Consider the following 20,062-nt stretch of genomic DNA (forward strand, 5'->3'; position numbering starts at 1 on the left):
GCACAGTGCCTGGCATGTAGTAAGCATTCAGTGAATATTTGCTGAATGAATAAATGGCAATGGGCTTCTATTTCTGGTAGACTAGATTTCATGAATGGCCCTTTTAATGAAAACAACTAAAAATGTCTGATAAAATATGAATGTTATCTTTATAAACATATTCCCAAAATGGCAAAAAGTAAGGAATCTGCAAAAGCCAAAAACAAACTGAAAGGAAAACTCATAAAAATTAGAGAGGGGTAAAGCCAGCTTTTATGCTGTGGATATTTGTTAAATATTAGTAACCTTGAGCTATCATTCAGATGGCTTCAGGGAGTACCAAAAGTAGAAGATAAAGAAAGCGAAGGTCAACTTAATTGGAAAGTCTAGTAAGAGATCATTCTATAATGGGTGTTAAACCTCATGAAGGGGGAATATAAAGAGGATGACAAAAAAATTTGTCTTGGACTTTGTCACTAGGCAGAAGGGGGAAAATGCTCCTTTGAAAATTCGTAACCACAATCCAGCATTCATACAGATTTGTAATCTGACTTCATAGTACTTATGTGATCTAAAATATCAGATTTAGAACTGAATTTAAAATAGTCCCAGATTAGTAGTGACAGCAGACAATTGGCAAAGCCAATAAATATTCTTTCTGGAAGAGCACAAATTTAACCTTAGCTCAGAGATTTTCACAGATTTGGAATTCTAAGGAACATGAGCTTACAGTAAAAAATGAATCAGGAAGTATTGAGGAGCAATAAAGGTGGTAAATATTCAGGCAACTCTCAGTGAACAAGTGATGTAATGGTGTCTCATGGGTATAAAAATATAGAGAGAGTTCAAATGTATCACTTGTAGAATGGAGTAAAGAATGGAGGAGGATAAGAGTAATTAAAGATATTTGCATTGTTCAGAAGGAGAGTAAGAGTAAAGCTTAATATTAGACTTTGATAAATCAAGGGCTCAGATTTTAACTTACAACATCTAAAAGAAAATACAGCTTTCAAGTCAATAGGAGAGGAAAATGAGACAATTAAGAAATATTCAGGGGCGCCTGGGTGGCGCAGTCGGTTAAGCGTCCAACTTCAGCCAGGTCACGATCTCGCGGTCTGTGAGTTCGAGCCCCGCGTCAGGCTCTGGGCTGATGGCTCGGAGCCTGGAGCCTGTTTCTGATTCTGTGTCTCCCTCTCTCTCTGCCCCTCCCCCGTTCATGCTCTGTCTCTCTCTGTCCCAAAAATAAATTAAAAAAAACGTTGAAAAAAAGAAATATTCAAACAATCCAAAAGAAGACAAGAAAAGAGAGAAAAAGGAACATAGAAACATATGAGACAAGTAGAAAACATAAAAGAAAATGGAGTTAAACCTAAATATATCTAAATGAGCTAAGTGCTCCATTTTTGTCTAGGTTGGTAGACTGGATTAGAATTTAGAAAACAAAATCCATATGGAACAACCTAAGTGTCCATCAATAGATGAATAAAGATATGGTGTACACACACACACACACACACGCGGCGCGCGCGCACATAGACACATACACATATATACCACAGAATATTACTGAGCCATAAAAAAGAATGAGATCTTACCATTTGTGACAACATGGACCTAAAGGGTATTATGCTAAGTGAAGTAAGTAAGACAGAGAAAGACAAATACCATGATTTCATTTATATGTGGAATCTGAAAACAAAACAAATAAATGAACAAAAAGCAGAAACAGACCCATAAGTACAGACAACAAACTGGTGGTTGCCAGAGAGGAAGGAGGTAGGGGATGGACAAGATGGGTGAAGGGGAGTGGGAGGTACAAGCTTCCAGTTATGGAATGAATAAATCACAGGGATGAAAGGTACAGCATGGAAAATACAGTACATGGTATTGTACTAGTGTTGTAAGGTGACATATGTTAGACAAATTTATGGTGAGTATAGTATAACTTGTAGAATTGTTGAATCATTATGTTGTACACTTGAAACTAATGTAACATTGCGTGTCAACTAAATTTCAATAAATTTTTTTAAAAGGAGGAAAAATACCAAAACTAAAATCTAATTGTATGTTATTTATAAGTGACTTATCTAGATCATAAAGATATAAAAAGTTAGGGAATAGAAATAATGGGAAAAAATACCATACAAACACTAACAACATAAAGCCAGCATAGCTATATTAATATAAGGTAAAATAGATCTTTAAGGCAAAAAGTTTTACTAGGTATAAAGAAGGGTACATCAAAATAATGCAGTTTAATTAAGATGTATTTATATATATGCATACACACGTATACACATATATGCGTATAATAATATGGCTTCAAAATATATAAAGCAAAATTGATTAGAGGAGCACCTGGGTGACTCAGTTGGTTAAACATCCAACTTCACCTCAGGTCATGACCTCGCGGTTTGTGAGTTCGAGCCCTGCGTTTGGCTCTGTGCTAACAGCTCAGAGCCTACAGCCTGCTTTGGATTCTGTGTCTCCTCCTCTCTCTGCCCCTCCCATGTTCATGCTCTGTCTCTCTCTGTCTCTCAATAATAAACGTTAAAAAAAATTAAAAACAAAAACAAAACTTAATACAAAAACTCTTGCAACCCAATTTAACGCATGAACATAGTTACAAACATGCTAAACAGAATTCTGTCCATTAATACAGTGAAGTTGTTGGGACCATTCCAGGAATGCAAGGGTGGGTGACTTAACATTAGAAAGTCAGTGTAATTTTTCATACTAATAGTGTGTTTGCAAAGTCATAAAACAGAAGAGGCATCTTTAAAAACTGTAGATTACCAATATCCAGATCATATGATCACTACCCCATCCAGCAAAGTACCTCTAAATTTGAAGCAATAGTTTCAATTGTTGATCTGGAAAAAAAGTATAATAAATACACTGCAGAATGACCAGAACATCTGGGAAAGTCTGGATTTTAGCAGGGCACTTTTGAATAGTGAAAAATCTTCCAGTCATAAAGGAATTAATCTCTAAGTGGAATTTCGATAGCTATATCAAGACGTGGGTAAAATGCAAAAAAAATCGTAAGGTGGGGGTATCCAGAACAATTCGTCAGTACATTCTTCCAGGCCATTTTTAATGATTTCTATTAATGACCAACGTATTTTTGATCTCCCATTATTGTTGTAGTAATACAAAACAGCTTTATGATTTAGAAAGAGGAAAAGACTTCTCCCTATTACACAGTATATCACGGACTTGGAAACAAATAAAATCCCTCCGACAACAGCAAGGGTTTACAAGCACCCCAGTAAAGTTACAGTTTCAAAGGTGAGTGGCTACTCTGTTTGTTCTTATAAGTCTCCTGAGGAACCGCCCATGAATAACTGGACATTTACAGTAACTGGGAGAAAATCCAGAAGCTAGACATCTACTTGATGTCGTCAACAAAGGACTTGTATTTTGAATACTTGAATAATCCTTAAAACTTAATGAGACAACTTGATTTCTTAAATGGGCAAAAGATTGGGGTGCCTGGGTGGCTCAGTTGATTAAGTCAGACTTCGGCTCAGGTCATGATCTCACGGTTTGTGGGTTCGAGCCCCGCGTTGGGCTCTGTGCTGACAGCTCAGAGCCTGGAGCCTGCTTCAGATTCTGTGTCTCCCTCTCTCTCTGCCCCTCCCCGCTACTCACACTCTGTCTCTGTCTCTGTCTCTGTCTCTCTCTCTCTCAAAAATAAACATTATTAAAAAAATTAAAATGGGTGAACGATTTGAACAGACACTTCACTAAAGAAGGCAAATGGATGGTAAATGGACACATGAAAAGATGCTCAGCGTGGCATGGCATGTCAGTAAAGAAATGTAAATTAAAACCACAGCGGGATAACTATACACCATTTAGAATGGCTAAAATCCAAAACAAGACAAAATTAAAAAGGCAGTAACAAATATTGATGAAGATATTGAGCAGCAGGAAGTCTCATTCATTAATTGTTGATGAGAATGTAATTAGTGCAGCCATTTGAAAACAGTTTGGCAAAAAAAAAAAAAAAAGAAAGAAAACAGTTCGGCACTTTTCTTACAAAGCCTCACATAGACCCAGCAATCATACTCCTAGGTGAAATGTATAAGTCATAAAAACATGGTTAGTGGAGGAGATGGTTACAGTTCAAATCTGTATTTGCTAATCACTTAAGCTGTGTGTGAATACTAGTTCCCTCCCCACAACCCATGTCTTTTTCAAAACTAAGAAATTAGTGTAACTTCAGCCTATTAAGAAAGACATTTACTTTGTTGATTTTTTTTTTCCTGCTACGGTGGTTTTTAACGAAAGTGCTTCTTGTGGTTTTTCTTTTTTTTTAATTTTTTTATAATGTTTGTTTATTTTTAAGAGAGAGACAGAGTGTGACAGGGGGAGGGGCAGAGAGGGAGACACAGAATCTGAAGCAGGCTCGAAGCTGTCAGCACAGAGCCCGACTCAGAGCTCAAACTCACGAACCACGAACCACGAGATCATGACCTAAACCATGAGATCATGACCTCACCTGAGCCTAAGTCAGAAGCTTAACCGACTGAGCCACCCAGGCATCCCAGCTTCTGACAGTTTCTGAACCTAACCCAGCATGAAACTTTTTCATAGAGTTCTGAATTCACGTAAACTTGCTGACTTGCCTCCATTCCTTTAAACCAGTCTGATATGCCCATGCATTATGAGCCCCTGGGCAGAAAAGGAGAGACAGAGGTGCCATAAGTTTGTTCAAAACAGCAGTTCTAGACCAATACCGCCTGCTCACCACTCACTTTTACTCTCACTACTAATGTTCTTGGGGTGTACAATTATTTGTTGTAAGAGATTGGTCGTGTGTGTGTATATGTGTTAAGAACACCTCTAACAGATCTCACGTAGTCCCATTATTTCTGCTTCAAATAATTATGTTTATTATCAATTAGGGTAAAAATGAATAAATGTGATGAGCAAAACCAAGAAGAACTGTTAGAAATGTCTGAGACTCAGAAGAAAACTGAAGGAAAAGCATTTAAGAATGGGGATAAATGGGAGGTATTTATATTTCAAAATAACATTCAACTCCTCTTTGCTGGTTATAACATTTAATTGTTTGGTAGAATAGGAAATCTTGGTATTTGTAACAGTTACCCAACAAAATGACAAACCTAAGAAATAAAAGTGTAATTTCAAGAATTCTTGTCTTAAGCAGTGAACTTATATTGTAAATTATATATTTATGTTTTGGTTTCTAGAGCCTCTCATACTTAGCTTCAGAACTTGAAGAAACAGATATTGAAAGAATAAGACCAATTACCTTGATGCCACAACTTTCTTTCACTACAGAATTAACAAACTTATCCAAGTGTTCACTGTAAGCATTTTAAAGGATTATTTCTTCATTATATATTGTCTGTTGTATTGTTTTAATAATAGTATTAGACTAACAGTATTAGAGTGAATACCAGATGCCAGGCACTTTACTAAGGTTTTAAATACATTTGCACATTTAACTGCAACCATATCTCTGTGGTATTATCCCCATCGTAGATTTGGGGGAATTTATGCTTATGAAGGGTAAGTTGCCCAGGGTCACCTAATTCATGACTCAGGTAGGACATAAACCAGTTTGGTTTGGTGATTGTTTTTTGTTTTGCTATGGTACTAATTTTTGTTCAGGTATAGATAGCCACTGTAGAAAATAAGAGTATGTGGTTGCCCACCTCTTGCTTCCATAAGTATTCTGTATCTGGAGGAAAATTTTCTGCTTTATACAAACTTCTTTCCTTTCCAGTTGTGGTTTTTTTCCTTGAGCTGTGTTTTCTCCCTATTCCTAGGACATTCATGCAAAAACAGATCTCATACAGATTCCCATTTCTCCCATCTCTGAGCCCATGGACCTCATCTCCTTTAAAGGAGATGGATATGGCATCTTGGGACATTGAACTAGGTCCAACTTTTCAACATCTCTGCCCCATGGGACACTTTGTACCAATTCATCTTTGAGTATTGTATGAATGTGCGTTATTTAATACAGCGTTGGAGGGTAGTAAATGCCCGATAAATATTTATACTTATGAAATGAATGGATGATTACATTTGAAATGAACATAAAGAGTAGCAGACACAAAGACACAATTACCACTACCCTCTTTCTGACTAGCAAAGTGCAGCAGTGAAGCAATGCTTTATTTGTTCTGCACCTACTTCCAAAGAGGGCCTGAGATAATTATTATGTAAGACAGGCATACAAAAGGACCATCTAAATGAGGATGAGAGAACAAGAGCCACAAAATAGAAGTTAGAAGTAAAGAGTGGGAAGAGAAGGAAGAAGATATATGTGCTGGAAAACCTAGGCTAAAACTTAGTGGAAATCAAGGCAAAAGGAAATGGGACATGTTCTGTCTTTTCAAAGCCAATGCTATTATGGGGCACTGCTGTCATTATTCCCTTAAAATGTCCAGTTGAATAAGGATTGATTCTCTAGAAAAGAAGAATATACTGGTGTCAGGGATAGAGATGAAAGGAATACAAGGATTAAAGAAGAATTATAAAGAGTTTATAGGTGACAAAAAAGGCAAGATTTCCCAAAGATAAATATAATCCTGAATTAATGGATTTTCATAGTCAGTTCATGAGCTCATTGTTAAAACTACTTTCAGAGGGCAACATTAAAAAGTAATTTGTAAAAAGTAAAAAGTAATTGGTAAGATGCTTAGAAGAGGCCAACAGGGAGATAAGAAAAATAAGTAATCTTTTGTCTCCTGAACCTCTGAAAAGGTTACAGAGAACATGGGCAGATATGGAGGCTGGGAGATGCTGGGCCCCTAGGACAATTACGGTGGAGAACAGAAGGGCATGTTATGTTTCATCCCAGAGCTTATCTTCCAACCAGTCTTCTCCCTTCTGAAAAAGAGAAGCCCTAAACATCATTAGGTCAGTTGCCTTGCAGCTGAGAAGATAATTCAATAAATGTTGGTTGAATGAACAAATGAATGAGTGGCCGGAAGACTCTCTTTAGGAGTTTCATATCACTTAAGGGGTCAGTTTGACTTCCCAGCAAGTGTTTCATAGAAGCCCCAGGGAACCTGGCTTGCCTCTCTGGTCTTTGGGGTTAGAGAAAGAATGTCCTAGAGAAAAAAGAGTGTGCAGCCTAAAGCCTAAAGGGGTTTATAAAGACCTTTAAGAGGACACAGCAACTCTGTTGACTTAGAGCCACCTCACTGAGGTTATTGAAAACATGGTGTATTTCTTTTAAAAGTGTGTCTTTCTTCTAGAAGTTAGAAAATATTTTTGAGTTTTTAATTCAAGCTCCCCCCCCATTCCTAAGTCCCTCAGTTTTCTCCTCTTAGGAGACTAAGTTACAGTTTAGTAAAATAAATAGCAGAGTGATATATAGTACCTTGACTTTACTTCTTTCTTTATTTTTAAGTAAATATCTTTAAAAAAAATATTTGAGTAGGAGAGGCTATTATCCACACATAGGCAAGCATTATTTGGCTCAAAGATAGCATTAAATGGTTTCCAAAAAGGTCATACTTTAACATGCTTAGGTACATTTTGAAAAGAACAATATTTTGTACCTGTCTTGCTTTTCAAGGATCCTTTAAATATTTATTTAATTTTTAGGCATGAACAAAAGAGGAGAGCCAAAATTCAGAAGCTTAAATATTTTATTAAAATATTATCCAACGATAAACAGGTTTCTTGCACTTCCGTATCTCCCCTACAGTTTGATTTTAAAGTCATGTTTCAGCAAATTTTCAATATTCAGATAATATGTTGGCCAGAAACAATTTGCTTGGAGGTATGCCATTGTCATTTACTTCTGTATCTTATTTTATGTCATATATACTTTTATATTTCTTGGTAGCTACTGTTATATGTGACAAGTAATTTCTGTTTAGAGATGATCGATCTGTATGGGTAGGCAAGTCATTTATAAATAATGTATTTGTAATTCAGCAATAGTCTTTTATACTACAAGTATAAATTATTTGATTTGTGGTTGTTCTAAATATTTCCATTCTCTCCTGCTGAAATTCCTACCAACACTGGATGTGCAACATTACTATTCACTTGCTAGCAAGGTGTAAGGCAATTATTTAAACTAAAATGAGTAACATAGCTTTTGTAAGTGCTGTTTGATTTCTCCAAATAGTCCCAACCCTGACTTGGTGATTTCAGTCTTTTGCTGAATTTGTAAGTATGTATGTATGTATGTATGTATGTATGTATGTTATTTATTTGTCTGTTTGTTTATGTTTTGGATCCCTTTAAGAAGCTGATGAAAGAACATACATATAACAGACTCCTAATTGCTGTCCATAGGCCCCATCATCAGAACCCCTGCACTAAAGGAAGAAGAAAATAGGACAATGGAGAAAAATTAAAGACAGTAAAGGAGTCTAGATAGGAAGTCTTGGCTATTATGGGGGTTAAACTTGCAACTAGACTTGAAAGGAAAGTTAGGAGGGAATAAAGATTTGTGTATATGAGCATGGGCTGAGGTTTGAGGAGTGAGGAAAGAATTATAATTATAAATCTAAATCAGAGGTATGTTTACAATACCTAAAATAATTTTTTCTATCTCTGCTCAGAGGCTACCTTCATTTTGTTTATCTAAACTTTACAAGTTTCCATCATCTTAAAATGTACCTCTGTTGAAATTCCTATTTTAAAAATATGCTAAGATATATACTGACTATACTTTCCTGTTGTACTTAAAATAAATTGTGATACAATAATCTAACCACTTGAAGTTTAAAACTTGCCCCCACCCAAGTAGACAAATGTGTATTTTGAGTCCTTCATCATCGTACTACCACTTAGAACATGATCTTAACAAACTCAGAGGCAGGGAAGGAAGGGAATCTAGCTAGGAATAAATTGCACCATGAGCTACTGCAAAAATTGCAAAATAAATCTATTTATTTAGATAGCCTAACAGATGCTAACCTACATTTTGAATTTAGGAACTCCTTGCCGTTCCTCTTTATTCCTTTCTCACCTTAGTCAAACTGAACTGCTTGGTTTTTTCCCCATACATCCTTGCCATTTCCTACCTCTGAGCTTCTGAACATTCTAGTTCTTCTACTCACAAGGCCCATTTTCATTCTTGACACTCCATCCCAACCACGCAGTGGTCTTGAGAGCTGCCATCAGGGGACAAGGCTTTACCAGGAGACTTCACAGAGGTGGAACTCTCTACCTTCACAGTTACTACCCAGGATCTGGTCTCCAGCCCTGCAGTCTCAGAACCTGAATTTGACAGTGCCGTGAGAATACGTCTATATCCCCTAAACAAAACACAAGACTGATGTGTAAAATCAAAATGCCAATTTTACATTTGAATATAGTTATCAGTGCATCACCTCTCTTCAGGTAGCCAATTTACTGAGTTGCAATAAGAAATTTCTCTCATAGACCTGAATCCTATAAGTCCATTAACTACACCCCTATAAACTTTTCTACATTAGGGATGCCTTTGTCAAGGAACTAGTGTGCTGACTTATATTCACTCTTACAAGGACAGTGCTAAGATGACCGGAAAAAACATTTGCCTCTTTGACTCTCCTTTTTCTCTACTTTTCTGGTTAACCACCCATCCTTTTGATTGACACGTTCTTATCTTTCAGGAAGCATTTTCTCCCTCCTTGATTTCCTTCTTCTTTGAGCACCTATCACTGTTTCCCCAAACACTGACAACACAGTATAAGTCAAAATAAGATTTTTCTAAAAAACCCATTAGGTTTGTAGTTATGGCAGTGATGGGATTGTAGTATAGAACAGCACGCAGAATCAGAAGTCCCGGGTTTAGTATGGAACTGTCTACTCAGCACCTCCCTACTCCTTCTTCTGGGACTCTTTCTCCCTCCCGTACCTCTTATAGCTTATTTAACTTGTCCTTGGACTCCATGAACCAATGGATCTCCCCTTTTGTTGAGCAATTCAACCTGGGTTTCTATCATTTATAATAAAAACTAATGTAGTTTCATATAGAGACTCAGTTTCTTCATTTATAAAATTGGAAGAATAATACCTATTTCCTATAATTTTTATCAGGTTTAAATGAGATAAAGAACTTTAAAAGTGCTATCCAAAAGCAAGTTATTCAGGTATTGTGTTATATGTACCCATATGCTCAGAACTATATTTATAATCCTTTTATTCAATTCATTTTCTTTGAAACCACTAAAAGGCATTGTATTTTTAAGGACATATGATTATTTCCTTTTCTTATAATCATGTGGATGAAATGCTATACCTATTTTATATTCTAGTATTTTTAAAAAAGAATAAAAATGTGTTAGTGAAGATTCTTATGTTAGCTTTTAGCTTTTTTTTTATTTATTTACTTATTTATTTGGTACTTGCAGTGAGCTATCAACTGTTTCTTTTATATTTAGGTTTATGAAGTAAGTCAAAGGACAAGCTTACTGGCAAAACTGTATTTACCTTTACCTAACAGCACAGAGGTGAAAAGCAAAACTGTTTTGGAATATGTAGAGTTTAGCTCTGATGAGCTGGTCACACCTGCATATGGAGAAGTAGGAAGCAGTAAGTGTATTTAAAACGTCCCCTCCCCCACCTCTATTCTCTTTTTGAACTCCATATCCCACGAGACCCTGCATCATTTATGTGAGTAAAGAATGCTATGTTTATGGTATCAGGTTTGAAGTGTATTAAACTCTCCTCTCAGATGTTAAACCAAGATTTTTTGCACTTTGTTTTGAATCATCAGATCTTTGGGAAATCTAAAATTTGGAATCAGCACCTGTGCTTTTCCTAAATTATCTGAAATAGGAGCACGGTGCTCTGTGGAACAGGAGTCTGATCCTGAGTGGAGAGACTGCTCTGCTTCTACCTCTCCTTCAGTGAAGCCTAAAGAAGCTCCAGGACGTGTTGATTTGTCTTTGAACTGAATAGGGAAGGGAGAGAGAAGGAAGGAGAGAAAGAGAGAAAAGGAGAGAAGAGATGTATTGTTAAGCCCCCTGGAGACTGAGAAAGAAAATGGGTAGAGGGAGAAGACTCGGGAATGTAGGGAAAAAGGACAGAGTAGTAGCTGGTTTGGCGCTTGACCTGCTGCCAGTGTCCTTTCCTTCTAGAAGCCACTTCCAGAAAGAATGGTTAAGAAAAGTTCTGGTTGTAAGGAGAAGGCAGTAGAGACGTTCATCCCTAGGTTTTCCTCTCTCTTTTGTAGTCTGTTTGAAGTCATCTGCCTTGAGGTACCTTAGATGGGAAATGAGGGAGAGCTCTAAAATTAGAGCCTGGGGTCACCACAGAACAGCCTTGGGTTCCACAGGTAAAAGTCAGGGGAAAACATCTACAATGTGTTAAACTCTGTGCTTTATTTAAATTGCATGTTTTTAATGCTTTTTATATACAGATGTGCCTTTTGTTCTTGAGGGAAATGCAACTGAAGAACTTTGTCTTTTGACATCAGGAAAACTTAGCTACTGTCTATCATGGGCTTTAGACGAAAATGGTATTCCTCTGACACCCAAGTCGCAGTCCTTAAGATCTGCTTACTGCAGGTAATAAACTTATTTTATTTTATTTTATTTATTTATTTTTTAATTATTATTTTTTAATATGTAATTTATTGTCAAATTGGTTTCCATACAACACCCAGTGCTCCTCCCAACAGGTGCCCTCCTCAATGCCCATCACCCGCTTTCCCCTCTCCCCCACCCCCCATCAACCCTCAGTTTGCTCTCAGTATTTAAGAGTCTCTTATGGTTTGCCTCCTTCCCTCTCTGTAACTTTTTTTCTCCCCCTCCCCTCCCCCCTGGTTTTCTGTTAAGTTTCTCAGGATCCACATAGGAGTGAAAACATATGGTATCTGTCTTTCTCTGCCTGACTTACTTCACTTAGCATAACACTCTCCAGTTCCATCCACGTTGCTACAAATGGCCAGATTTCATTCTTTCTCATTGCCGAGTAGTATTCCATTGTATAAATAAACCACATCTTCTTTATCCATTTGTCAGTTGATGGACATTGAGGCTCTTTCCATAATTTGGCCGTTGTTGAAAGTGCTGCTATAAACATTGGGGTACAAGTGCCCCTATGCATTAGCACTCCTGTATCCCTTGGGCAAATTCCTAGCAGTACTATTGCTGGGTCATAGGGTAGATCTGTTTTTAATTTTTTGAGGAACCTCCACACTGTTTTCCAGAGCGGCTGCACCAGTTTGCATTCCCACCAACAGTGCAAGAGGGTTCCTGTTTCTCCACATCCTCTCCAGCATCTATAGTCTCCTGATTGGTTCATTTTAGCCACTCTGACCAGTGTGAGGTGGTATCTCAGTGTGGTTTTGATTTGTATTTCCCTGATGAGGAGTGATATTGAGCATCTTTTCATGTGCCTGTTGGCCATCTGGATGTCTTCTTTAGAAAAGTGTCTATTCACGTCTTCTGCCCATTTATTCACTGGATTATTTGTTTTTTGGGTGTGGAGTTTGGTGAGTTCTTTATAGATTTTGGATACTAGCCCTTTATCCGATATGTCATTTGCAAATATCTTTTCCTATTCCATCGGTTGACTTTTAGTTTTGTTAATTGTTTCCTTTGCAGTGAAGAAGCTTTTTATCTTGATGAGGTCCCAATAGTTCATTTTTGCTTTTAATCCCCTTGCCTTTGAAGATGTGTCAAGTAAGAAATTGCTGCAACTGAGGTCAAAGAGGTTTTCTCCCGCTTTCTCCTCTAGGGTTTTGATGGTTTCCTGTCTCACATTCAGGTCCTTCATCCATTTTGAGTTTATTTTTGTGAATGGTGTAATAAAGTGGTCTAGTTTCATTCTTCTGCATGCAGGTAATAAACTTTTATGAAATAATACCAATCTTCAGCAAAGCATCACGCAGAATCTATATCTGTAAAAGGGAAAAAAACTCTAGCAGTGGTAAGAGCAGGTCAGTTTATTTGGACTATTTATTTTTATTTGGATTTACATGTAAGTGACTGTATCTCTTTAATGCTTAGGTTAATAGCTACATGGATGATGACAGAAACGGTTCCATAGCTCTTGCAGGCAGGGGCCAAGTACTCCCAAGGATTTTATTTGTGAAGCCTTTATATCTCCCAAACATTTTGGATTATGAAAGAATCATTTATGCATTATCAGTTTGCTAGAAGAAAAATCCTAGAAATCTTATTCATGTCCCAGGACTTCTTTATTTATTTTTTTTTAAGTTTATTTATTTTGAGAGAGAGTGAGAGAGACAGAAAGAGTGAGCACGAGAGTGCAGGGTAGGGGCAGAGAGAGAGGGAGAGAGAGAATCCCAAGCAGGCCCCATGCTGTCAACACAGAGCCTAACATGGGGCTTGATCCCTCGAACTATAAGATCATGACCTGAGCCGAAATCAAGAGCTGGACGCTTAACCAACTGAGCCAGCCAGACGCCCCTATGTCCTAGGACTTCTTAGAGAAATTGGGATTAATTTCTAGATTATACCACAAAAAGGATTGCTAGAATTAAGTACAGTAAAATTCTGTAAAAATGATAATACTGGTTTATATGTTTGCTACATTTAAATAAAATAGTAAATGTAAGGGGCAAGTGGTTTCCATCATTTAAAAATTAATGAATGATGATAACAAAAAGATGGTCTTTCCCCTCCCCATCAAAACACATATTTGTTATTATTTTTTAATAGTATGGAATTTTTATGTTTTTTTAGGTTTATGTATTTATTTTGAGAGAGAGAGAGCACACACAAGCAGGAGAGAGGCAGAGAGACAGGGAGAAAGAGAGAATCCCAAGCAGGCTCTGTGCTGTCAGTGCAGAGCCTGACGCAGGGCTCAGATTCACGAACTATAGATCATGACCTGAGCTGAAATCAGGAGTTGGTCGCTCAACCAGCTGAACCACCCAGGCACCTCTAAACACATATTTCTAAAGGACGTAGTTATATATCCAACTATATGACATTATGGAAAAGTCAGAACTGTGGAGACAAAAAAATATCAGTGGTTGCCAGGCATTAGGAGGAGGCGGGGATGAATAGGCAGGACACACAGGATTTTTAGGGCAGTGAAACTACTATCTATATGATATTATCATTGTAGATACCTGCCATTACATGTTTGTCAAAACCTATGGAATGGAATGTATAACACCAAAAATAAACCGTAATGTAAACTGTGGACTTGGAGTGATAATGATGTGTCAACCATTGATTGTAACAAATGCAAGTCTTTTATTGTGATGAATGTACTAAATTACACATCTGTTAAAGGATATTGATAGTAGAGGAGGTAGCATTTTTTGGGGGGGTGGGAGTGGGGGTAGGAGATACATGGAAACTGTGCACTTTCTGATCAGTCTTGCTCTGAACCTAAAACTCTAAAGAGTCTATTTTTAAAATAAAATAATTTTTAAAATTTAAAACATTGCTATAAATAACTTGGGTTAAACAGGAAATCAAGACTGAAATTAGAGACTATTTTAAAAATAACAATGAGATCACTGTGTATAAAACCAGTGACATATGGCCAGAGTGACAGTAAGAGTTCAAAAATGCTTTCCTTGGCAATAGTTTTAGAGAAAAAAAACAAAGTGTCAGTAGCACTCAGCAATTGATATTGAGGAAACTGAGGTCAAGAAGTTTTAAGAAGAGGCTGAAAATAAGAGAGACAATAGAATCAAAGTATAGGTTTCTTGAAAGTTGGGGCAATCTTTATCTTCCTAGAACAAGTGATGAAATCCATAGAGAAAGAGCCAGAATGTACTAGAAAGAGTATGCGATCCTTCACAGAAAGAAGATGTTGAACCAGAATGCAAGTGAATAGCTATGGCTTCAGAGGAGAGGAAATATCTCTTCAAATCAGAGGAGACAGAAATAACTATGTAGACAGAAACTAAATTTTAATGATGTCCTTGTTTTGCTGAGTACATAAGGTCATCTCCTTAGAGACCTGAGTAAGGGCATTTTAGAGAAAAATGAAAAATTAATAAAGGTAATTCATTTGGAGCTAGTGAGTAACCTTTTAATACTCTGAACCATTATTTGTTTTTATTTCTTAGTTTTTCCCTAGCATAGTCCCCACTGCAGCTGTTTCCAATCTTTGCCTCATCATACTATTCCTTGCTTTTTTTCTTGGAGTCAAATGTTTGTTCTCCTTACTCTGAAGCTTTTATACAGGTAATTTGGAACTTTGTCTCCTTTAGGATCCTGATGATGTATTTATATCCCTTTTTCTTACATTGTCTTTATTCCATTTCCCTAAGCTGTTAGTCTTTGGTATCCAAGAAGCCTTCTTTGTTTTAAAACAAAGAAAAACCCAGGCATTTGATTAAACTCTGAAGACCTGTCTTGACCATTTTTCCTGTCCAAGTCCTCATTTGTGTGGTCTACTCATCTTTGTACTTTGCCTCCACTTTTTATTCACACATTCCCTCTCTAACTTAACCAATTTATTCCTGAATGCTACCAGTGACCTTCTGGCCATATTCACTGGCCTGTCCATATCATTTCGCTTCTTGAAGCTTTTTCTCTGATGGCATCTGCGATGCTGCAGGTAGCAGTTCCTTTACTTGGGAACTCAAGTTTACAAAAGATTGAAAGCAGTTCTGTGAAAGATCAGGACAGATGACAGATTTCAACAGGAAGCGAATTGCAAGAGAAGGTTTCAAAGTCCAGAGTGCTCTCTAAAGTAGTTAACTTGAAGTAAAACTTTATAGCTGGGGCCTCTGTGATCACCGTGATTGGTTCCAGAACTCTCCTCTACAGTTGTGGGTGCTCAAGGGCTGATGCTGAGAAGGCGTTCCAGAAACCTAGGATGGGTGCTCCAAAAAGCAAGGCTGACTTGTGAGAGTCAGAGCATGGAACCAAAGGAGATCCAAAATAAAGGCTTCATTTATTCTCTGATTTACTCATTCATTCATTCATCAATGAGCTGGAGATGAAGCAGTGAATGAAAAGAAAATCTTGGCATGTTTTAATACCACACTGAGCACATCTCTCTAATCTCAGTGATTGTTGTCTAGAGTTTTGGTTTAACACATTTTTAAAATATGAAACAGTTTTTCTTATGCTCATTAGTTAATTTACTTTTCTGACATGATTGACTTTTGTATTTGCACCTGTTTATCTTTCACACTTTCATTCTACATTTACTTTTCTTACTGAACATTTGCTCCTTTAATGATTCTTCCACTCACTTTCTATGGCTAGCAAATTTGTTTAGTTATTGTATATATTTATTTAGTCCTCCTACTTCTTTGAGAGAGAGAGAGAGAGCAGGGGAGAGGGCAGAGGGAGAATCTTAAGCAGGCTCCCTGCTCAGTGCAAAGCCCAGTGCAGGGCTGAGTCTCACGACCGTGAGATCATGACCCAAGCCAAAATCAAGAGTCTAACACTTAACCAACTGAGCCACCCAGGTGCCCCCTTTGTCCCCATTCTTGAATAATACTTTGGGTGTAAAATATGATGTTGATTTTTATTTTATTTTCCATTGACATTTTGAAGCTAGAATTGCATAATTTTCTGGGATTTATTATTCCTGTTTAAAAGTCTGCCGTGTTGGTGTTTTGTAGACAGTCTGTCTTTTCTCCCTTAATAACTTTACCTTTTTTTTAATTTTTTTTTTTTTTGGCTTAATTCATAGAGACAAAAGCCAGCAGTTGAAGGGAGGGAGGAATGGGGAGTTGTTGAGTTGCTGTTTAACAGAGTTTCTGTTTGGAATGATACAAATTCTGGAACGAGATAGTGACGGTGGTTGTACAACACTGTGAATATACTTAATGCCACTGAATTGTGTTACTTGCTTGGCATTTGGTTGTGGAGAAGGAAATACAGGTGACAGGGATTTTGCCGTAGCCCACAGCTGAACACCTATGAGGTAACGGGAAGAATCACTGTAGCAAAGGTAGGAGATGTTCTCAGGTCTTTATTACTGTCCACGAGGCAGAAATCATGGGTAAGTTTCTCTCCTTAATCTATAACATGTAAGCTTGGCCTCGGGCTTTGTGACCTAGGCTAGGGCTCTTCCTAGGAGAAGGAAAATTTCCTGTGAGAAGGAAAGTTTCTTACATGATAACGTCAGGGGTATTAGGCCCTAGAGATCTCTTGTGACAAAGATATCAAAACAGTTCAAATACAAGGACAGAAATAGGAATTAAAGAAAGGAAGAATACTCATACTTCACCTATTTGTAATTGTGTTTACATCCTATCAAACCAGGCATTGGCTTAGTTAGCAATAGCTTCTAAAGATTCATCAGAGAAATATGAATAGAAGCTGATGGAAAGTAGACAATATAAGATAGTGTCCATGTTTGGATTAAGACATTATTTAATCTGAGTTAGAACTGTATTTCTGGACTCCCAGTTTATGGACTGGAGCATTTCTTGAGTTACTTTATGGAAAGGATCTTAGAGATTTTCTGGTACAAATCCCTCTAATTACACATGATGAGGCAAATTATCTATGAAGAGAGAGATGAAATAACGGATAATTGATGGCTCCAAAGAAATCCTTACTGTTTGGGGTTGAATTTCTTTTGCACTTAGCCTATAGCTGAGGCCACCAAGAATGAATTACGAGTCTAGATTCCTATAGCTCTCCAACTTCTCCAGATGGCCTCATATGAGCAAAGATAGTCTTCTGGCAGAATATGTCCCAGTATTACTCGATATTATGTTTCAATTGTAAAGATAGAGCCTAAAGATTCTTTTTATATTGTGGACTTTATTAATTTTGCTAAAGCTAACATCTTGATTAAATTTCAATATTGTGCGTCCTATAGAAAGAAAATATTTAACAAGTTACTTTCCTCAGGGTTTACAAAGTACATTCAGTAAGCACTATTCACTTGGGCATCTACTATGTTTTAGCTACTACACAGGGTGGAGATGGCAAAGATGGATATTTATAGCCATTACTGTTAAGAAGCTTATTGTCTCTTAAGGAAGGTGGTAGACACATTTATCAACAAGCTACGATACAAGTTAGAATGTGCGAAGAACCAGGAGAGATATCACACCCAAATCTTCTGTTTTATCTTCAAATGCAGGGGAAGGATAGCTTTCATCTTTAACTACCTGGAATGGGTAGGTTTTACCCAGCATAACAGACACACAACCTGCATATAGTTTGCAAGGTCACCAAATACTTTTCTCTATGTTAGTGTGTTAAGGAATGTAGACGCAAGAGGCGTTCCTGGAATTCCATGGCTCATTAATGCACAGAAGCTTTTTGAATGGGCAAACGAAGTAAAAATTGATCCAAATAATCCAGAATATTCTGATTTAATGGAATTTGTCATGGTAAGTTATAGCAAATATCAATACTACAAATATATTCTATTTTGTAAGCTCTCCTCCCTCATACTTCAAAGTTTGCTGTATATTTTTCTAGGCACCACGAGGCGTGTAAAGATAATTCTGGGGACATAGAACTTTCAACCAGTTTACAGTACTGTAAAGGCAATTAGAAATTTAGCAACTGAAATAATTGCTAGTGGAGACCTGATGGTTGGTACTCTGCCCTTCCTTAGCAGCCTGCAGTACACCCTACAGGCTAACCTTCAAGCTAACATCTCTTATGTAACTACTGAGGACCAGTGGTATTATAGATGCCAGAGGTATAAAGATGATTTATAGACACATTCTTTCCCTCAAAGGCTCCATTATCTGTTCACTTCTCTTTCTTATAGCCATCTGAACTGCTCTGTGTGCCTCAAACATGCATTCTTCATACCTTTATGCATGTCATTCCCTCTGCCCAGAAGGGCACCCATGGTGACTGTCTCACCTACCATGCAAGTCTGGTGAAGGTTTCCTTGATAACCTCAGTTAGATACGGGCCCTTCTTTCTTTTCGCTCCTGTTAACTTTTTTTCTTTTTATAACTTCTATGGCTCTGATATCATTCTGCCTTTTACTGTAGTTATTCATTCTGTGTTTTATTTTTCCTTGTAGAACTACAGCGAATAAATCTTTAGCAGCTAGCTCTCTTCTTTACATGAACCATGTACTCACATGTGCATTTATAGGCTAAAACAAGCACAGATCATTGCAGTTAAGCTTCCCTAGATCGGAGCTCCCCAACTAACGTGCCCAGTTGGTTACAGGTGTACAGAAATTTTGATCCTTTCTCAACAGTTATGGCAACCAGATATAAATAGTCCCCTCTTTTAACCCAGTGCGCAATACAAATATTTTCATTTTTCACTTAAGTCCTGACCAGGAAAAGGTTGGGAAGCCATATATGCTGGATTCTGTTTTTCCTTTTCTTTCTTTCTTTTTTTTCCCCCAGATTCTATCTCTTGTATAGATTCACTGCTCCATTTCCTACATATATGGCAACTCTCACATCTCACAGTTGGGCGGGGGGAGGGAGAAACAGTGTTTTGAAATAATTCTTGAATTCAAAAAAATTAATATTTTCAGTAAAGACTTTACATTATTTATGTTTTATAGTACATGAAACATAAAGGACAGGACATTCCAAAGTATTTTCGTCTTGAACAGATGCAAGATGAATTTAACTTTGTCTCTGAGGAGGAAATGGAAAAGAGTAAACGTTTCCAGCTATTGCAACTTAGAAATGCAGGTCAATTAGATGTTTTCCTTCTGCAGCAAATGCCTCTCTATGATAAAGAGATTCCAGATTTAGTCTTCCAGGTACATGGTTTCTATTTGAATATGACTTATTGTGTGATAGATTAATATTTTTGCTGCTTTAAATCTATCTTTTTTTTTTTAACTAGTAAAATACATTTACTTTAAAAGTAGGTTAAAATAGGTTTTTTAATTTCACTTTGGTTATTATCAATCAATGAAAAAAAAATGAATAAATTTTTTGATATTTGTTTTTGTCCTGGGCTGAAAGGAAATTGCAGTACACCACTTAATATTAAATATAGTAAAACTTGTTTTAAAAAATAATGTAGGGGTGCCTGGGTGGCTCAGTTGATTAAGCATACGACTTTGGCTCAGGTCAAGATCTCACAGTTCGTGAGTTCAAGCCCTGCGACTGGGTCTGTGCTGACAGCTCAGAGCCTGAAGCCTGCTTCAGATTCTGTGTTACTTGCACTCTGTGTCTCTCTCTCTCTCTCTCAAAAATAATTACACATTAAAAAAAAATAATGTAAAGAATTCTGTATGTTTG

General features: G+C 37.1%; 1 protein-coding gene across 6 annotated transcripts in view; it reads left to right on the top strand.

Annotated features, from left to right (window-relative positions):
* The window catches only part of CC2D2B (coiled-coil and C2 domain containing 2B), a 93,703-nt gene that overhangs the window by 26,116 nt on the left and 47,525 nt on the right, over positions 1–20,062 (top strand). For all 6 annotated transcript variants that reach the window (XM_019445214.2, XM_019445211.2, XM_019445213.2 and 3 more), the window contains 8 exons: positions 3,130–3,270; positions 4,893–5,001; positions 5,202–5,320; positions 7,576–7,753; positions 10,356–10,506; positions 11,336–11,483; positions 18,079–18,217; positions 19,372–19,575. In XM_019445214.2, coding sequence (XP_019300759.2) covers positions 3,130–3,270; positions 4,893–5,001; positions 5,202–5,320; positions 7,576–7,753; positions 10,356–10,506; positions 11,336–11,483; positions 18,079–18,217; positions 19,372–19,575 — 1,189 coding nt within the window. The remainder of the gene's footprint in view (positions 1–3,129; positions 3,271–4,892; positions 5,002–5,201; positions 5,321–7,575; positions 7,754–10,355; positions 10,507–11,335; positions 11,484–18,078; positions 18,218–19,371; positions 19,576–20,062) is intronic.

This window comes from Panthera pardus, unplaced genomic scaffold (genome assembly GCF_024362965.1).
Source record: "Panthera pardus isolate Hobbes unplaced genomic scaffold, ASM2436296v1 HiC_scaffold_22, whole genome shotgun sequence".
In the NCBI taxonomy this organism is placed as follows: Eukaryota; Metazoa; Chordata; class Mammalia; order Carnivora; family Felidae; genus Panthera; species Panthera pardus.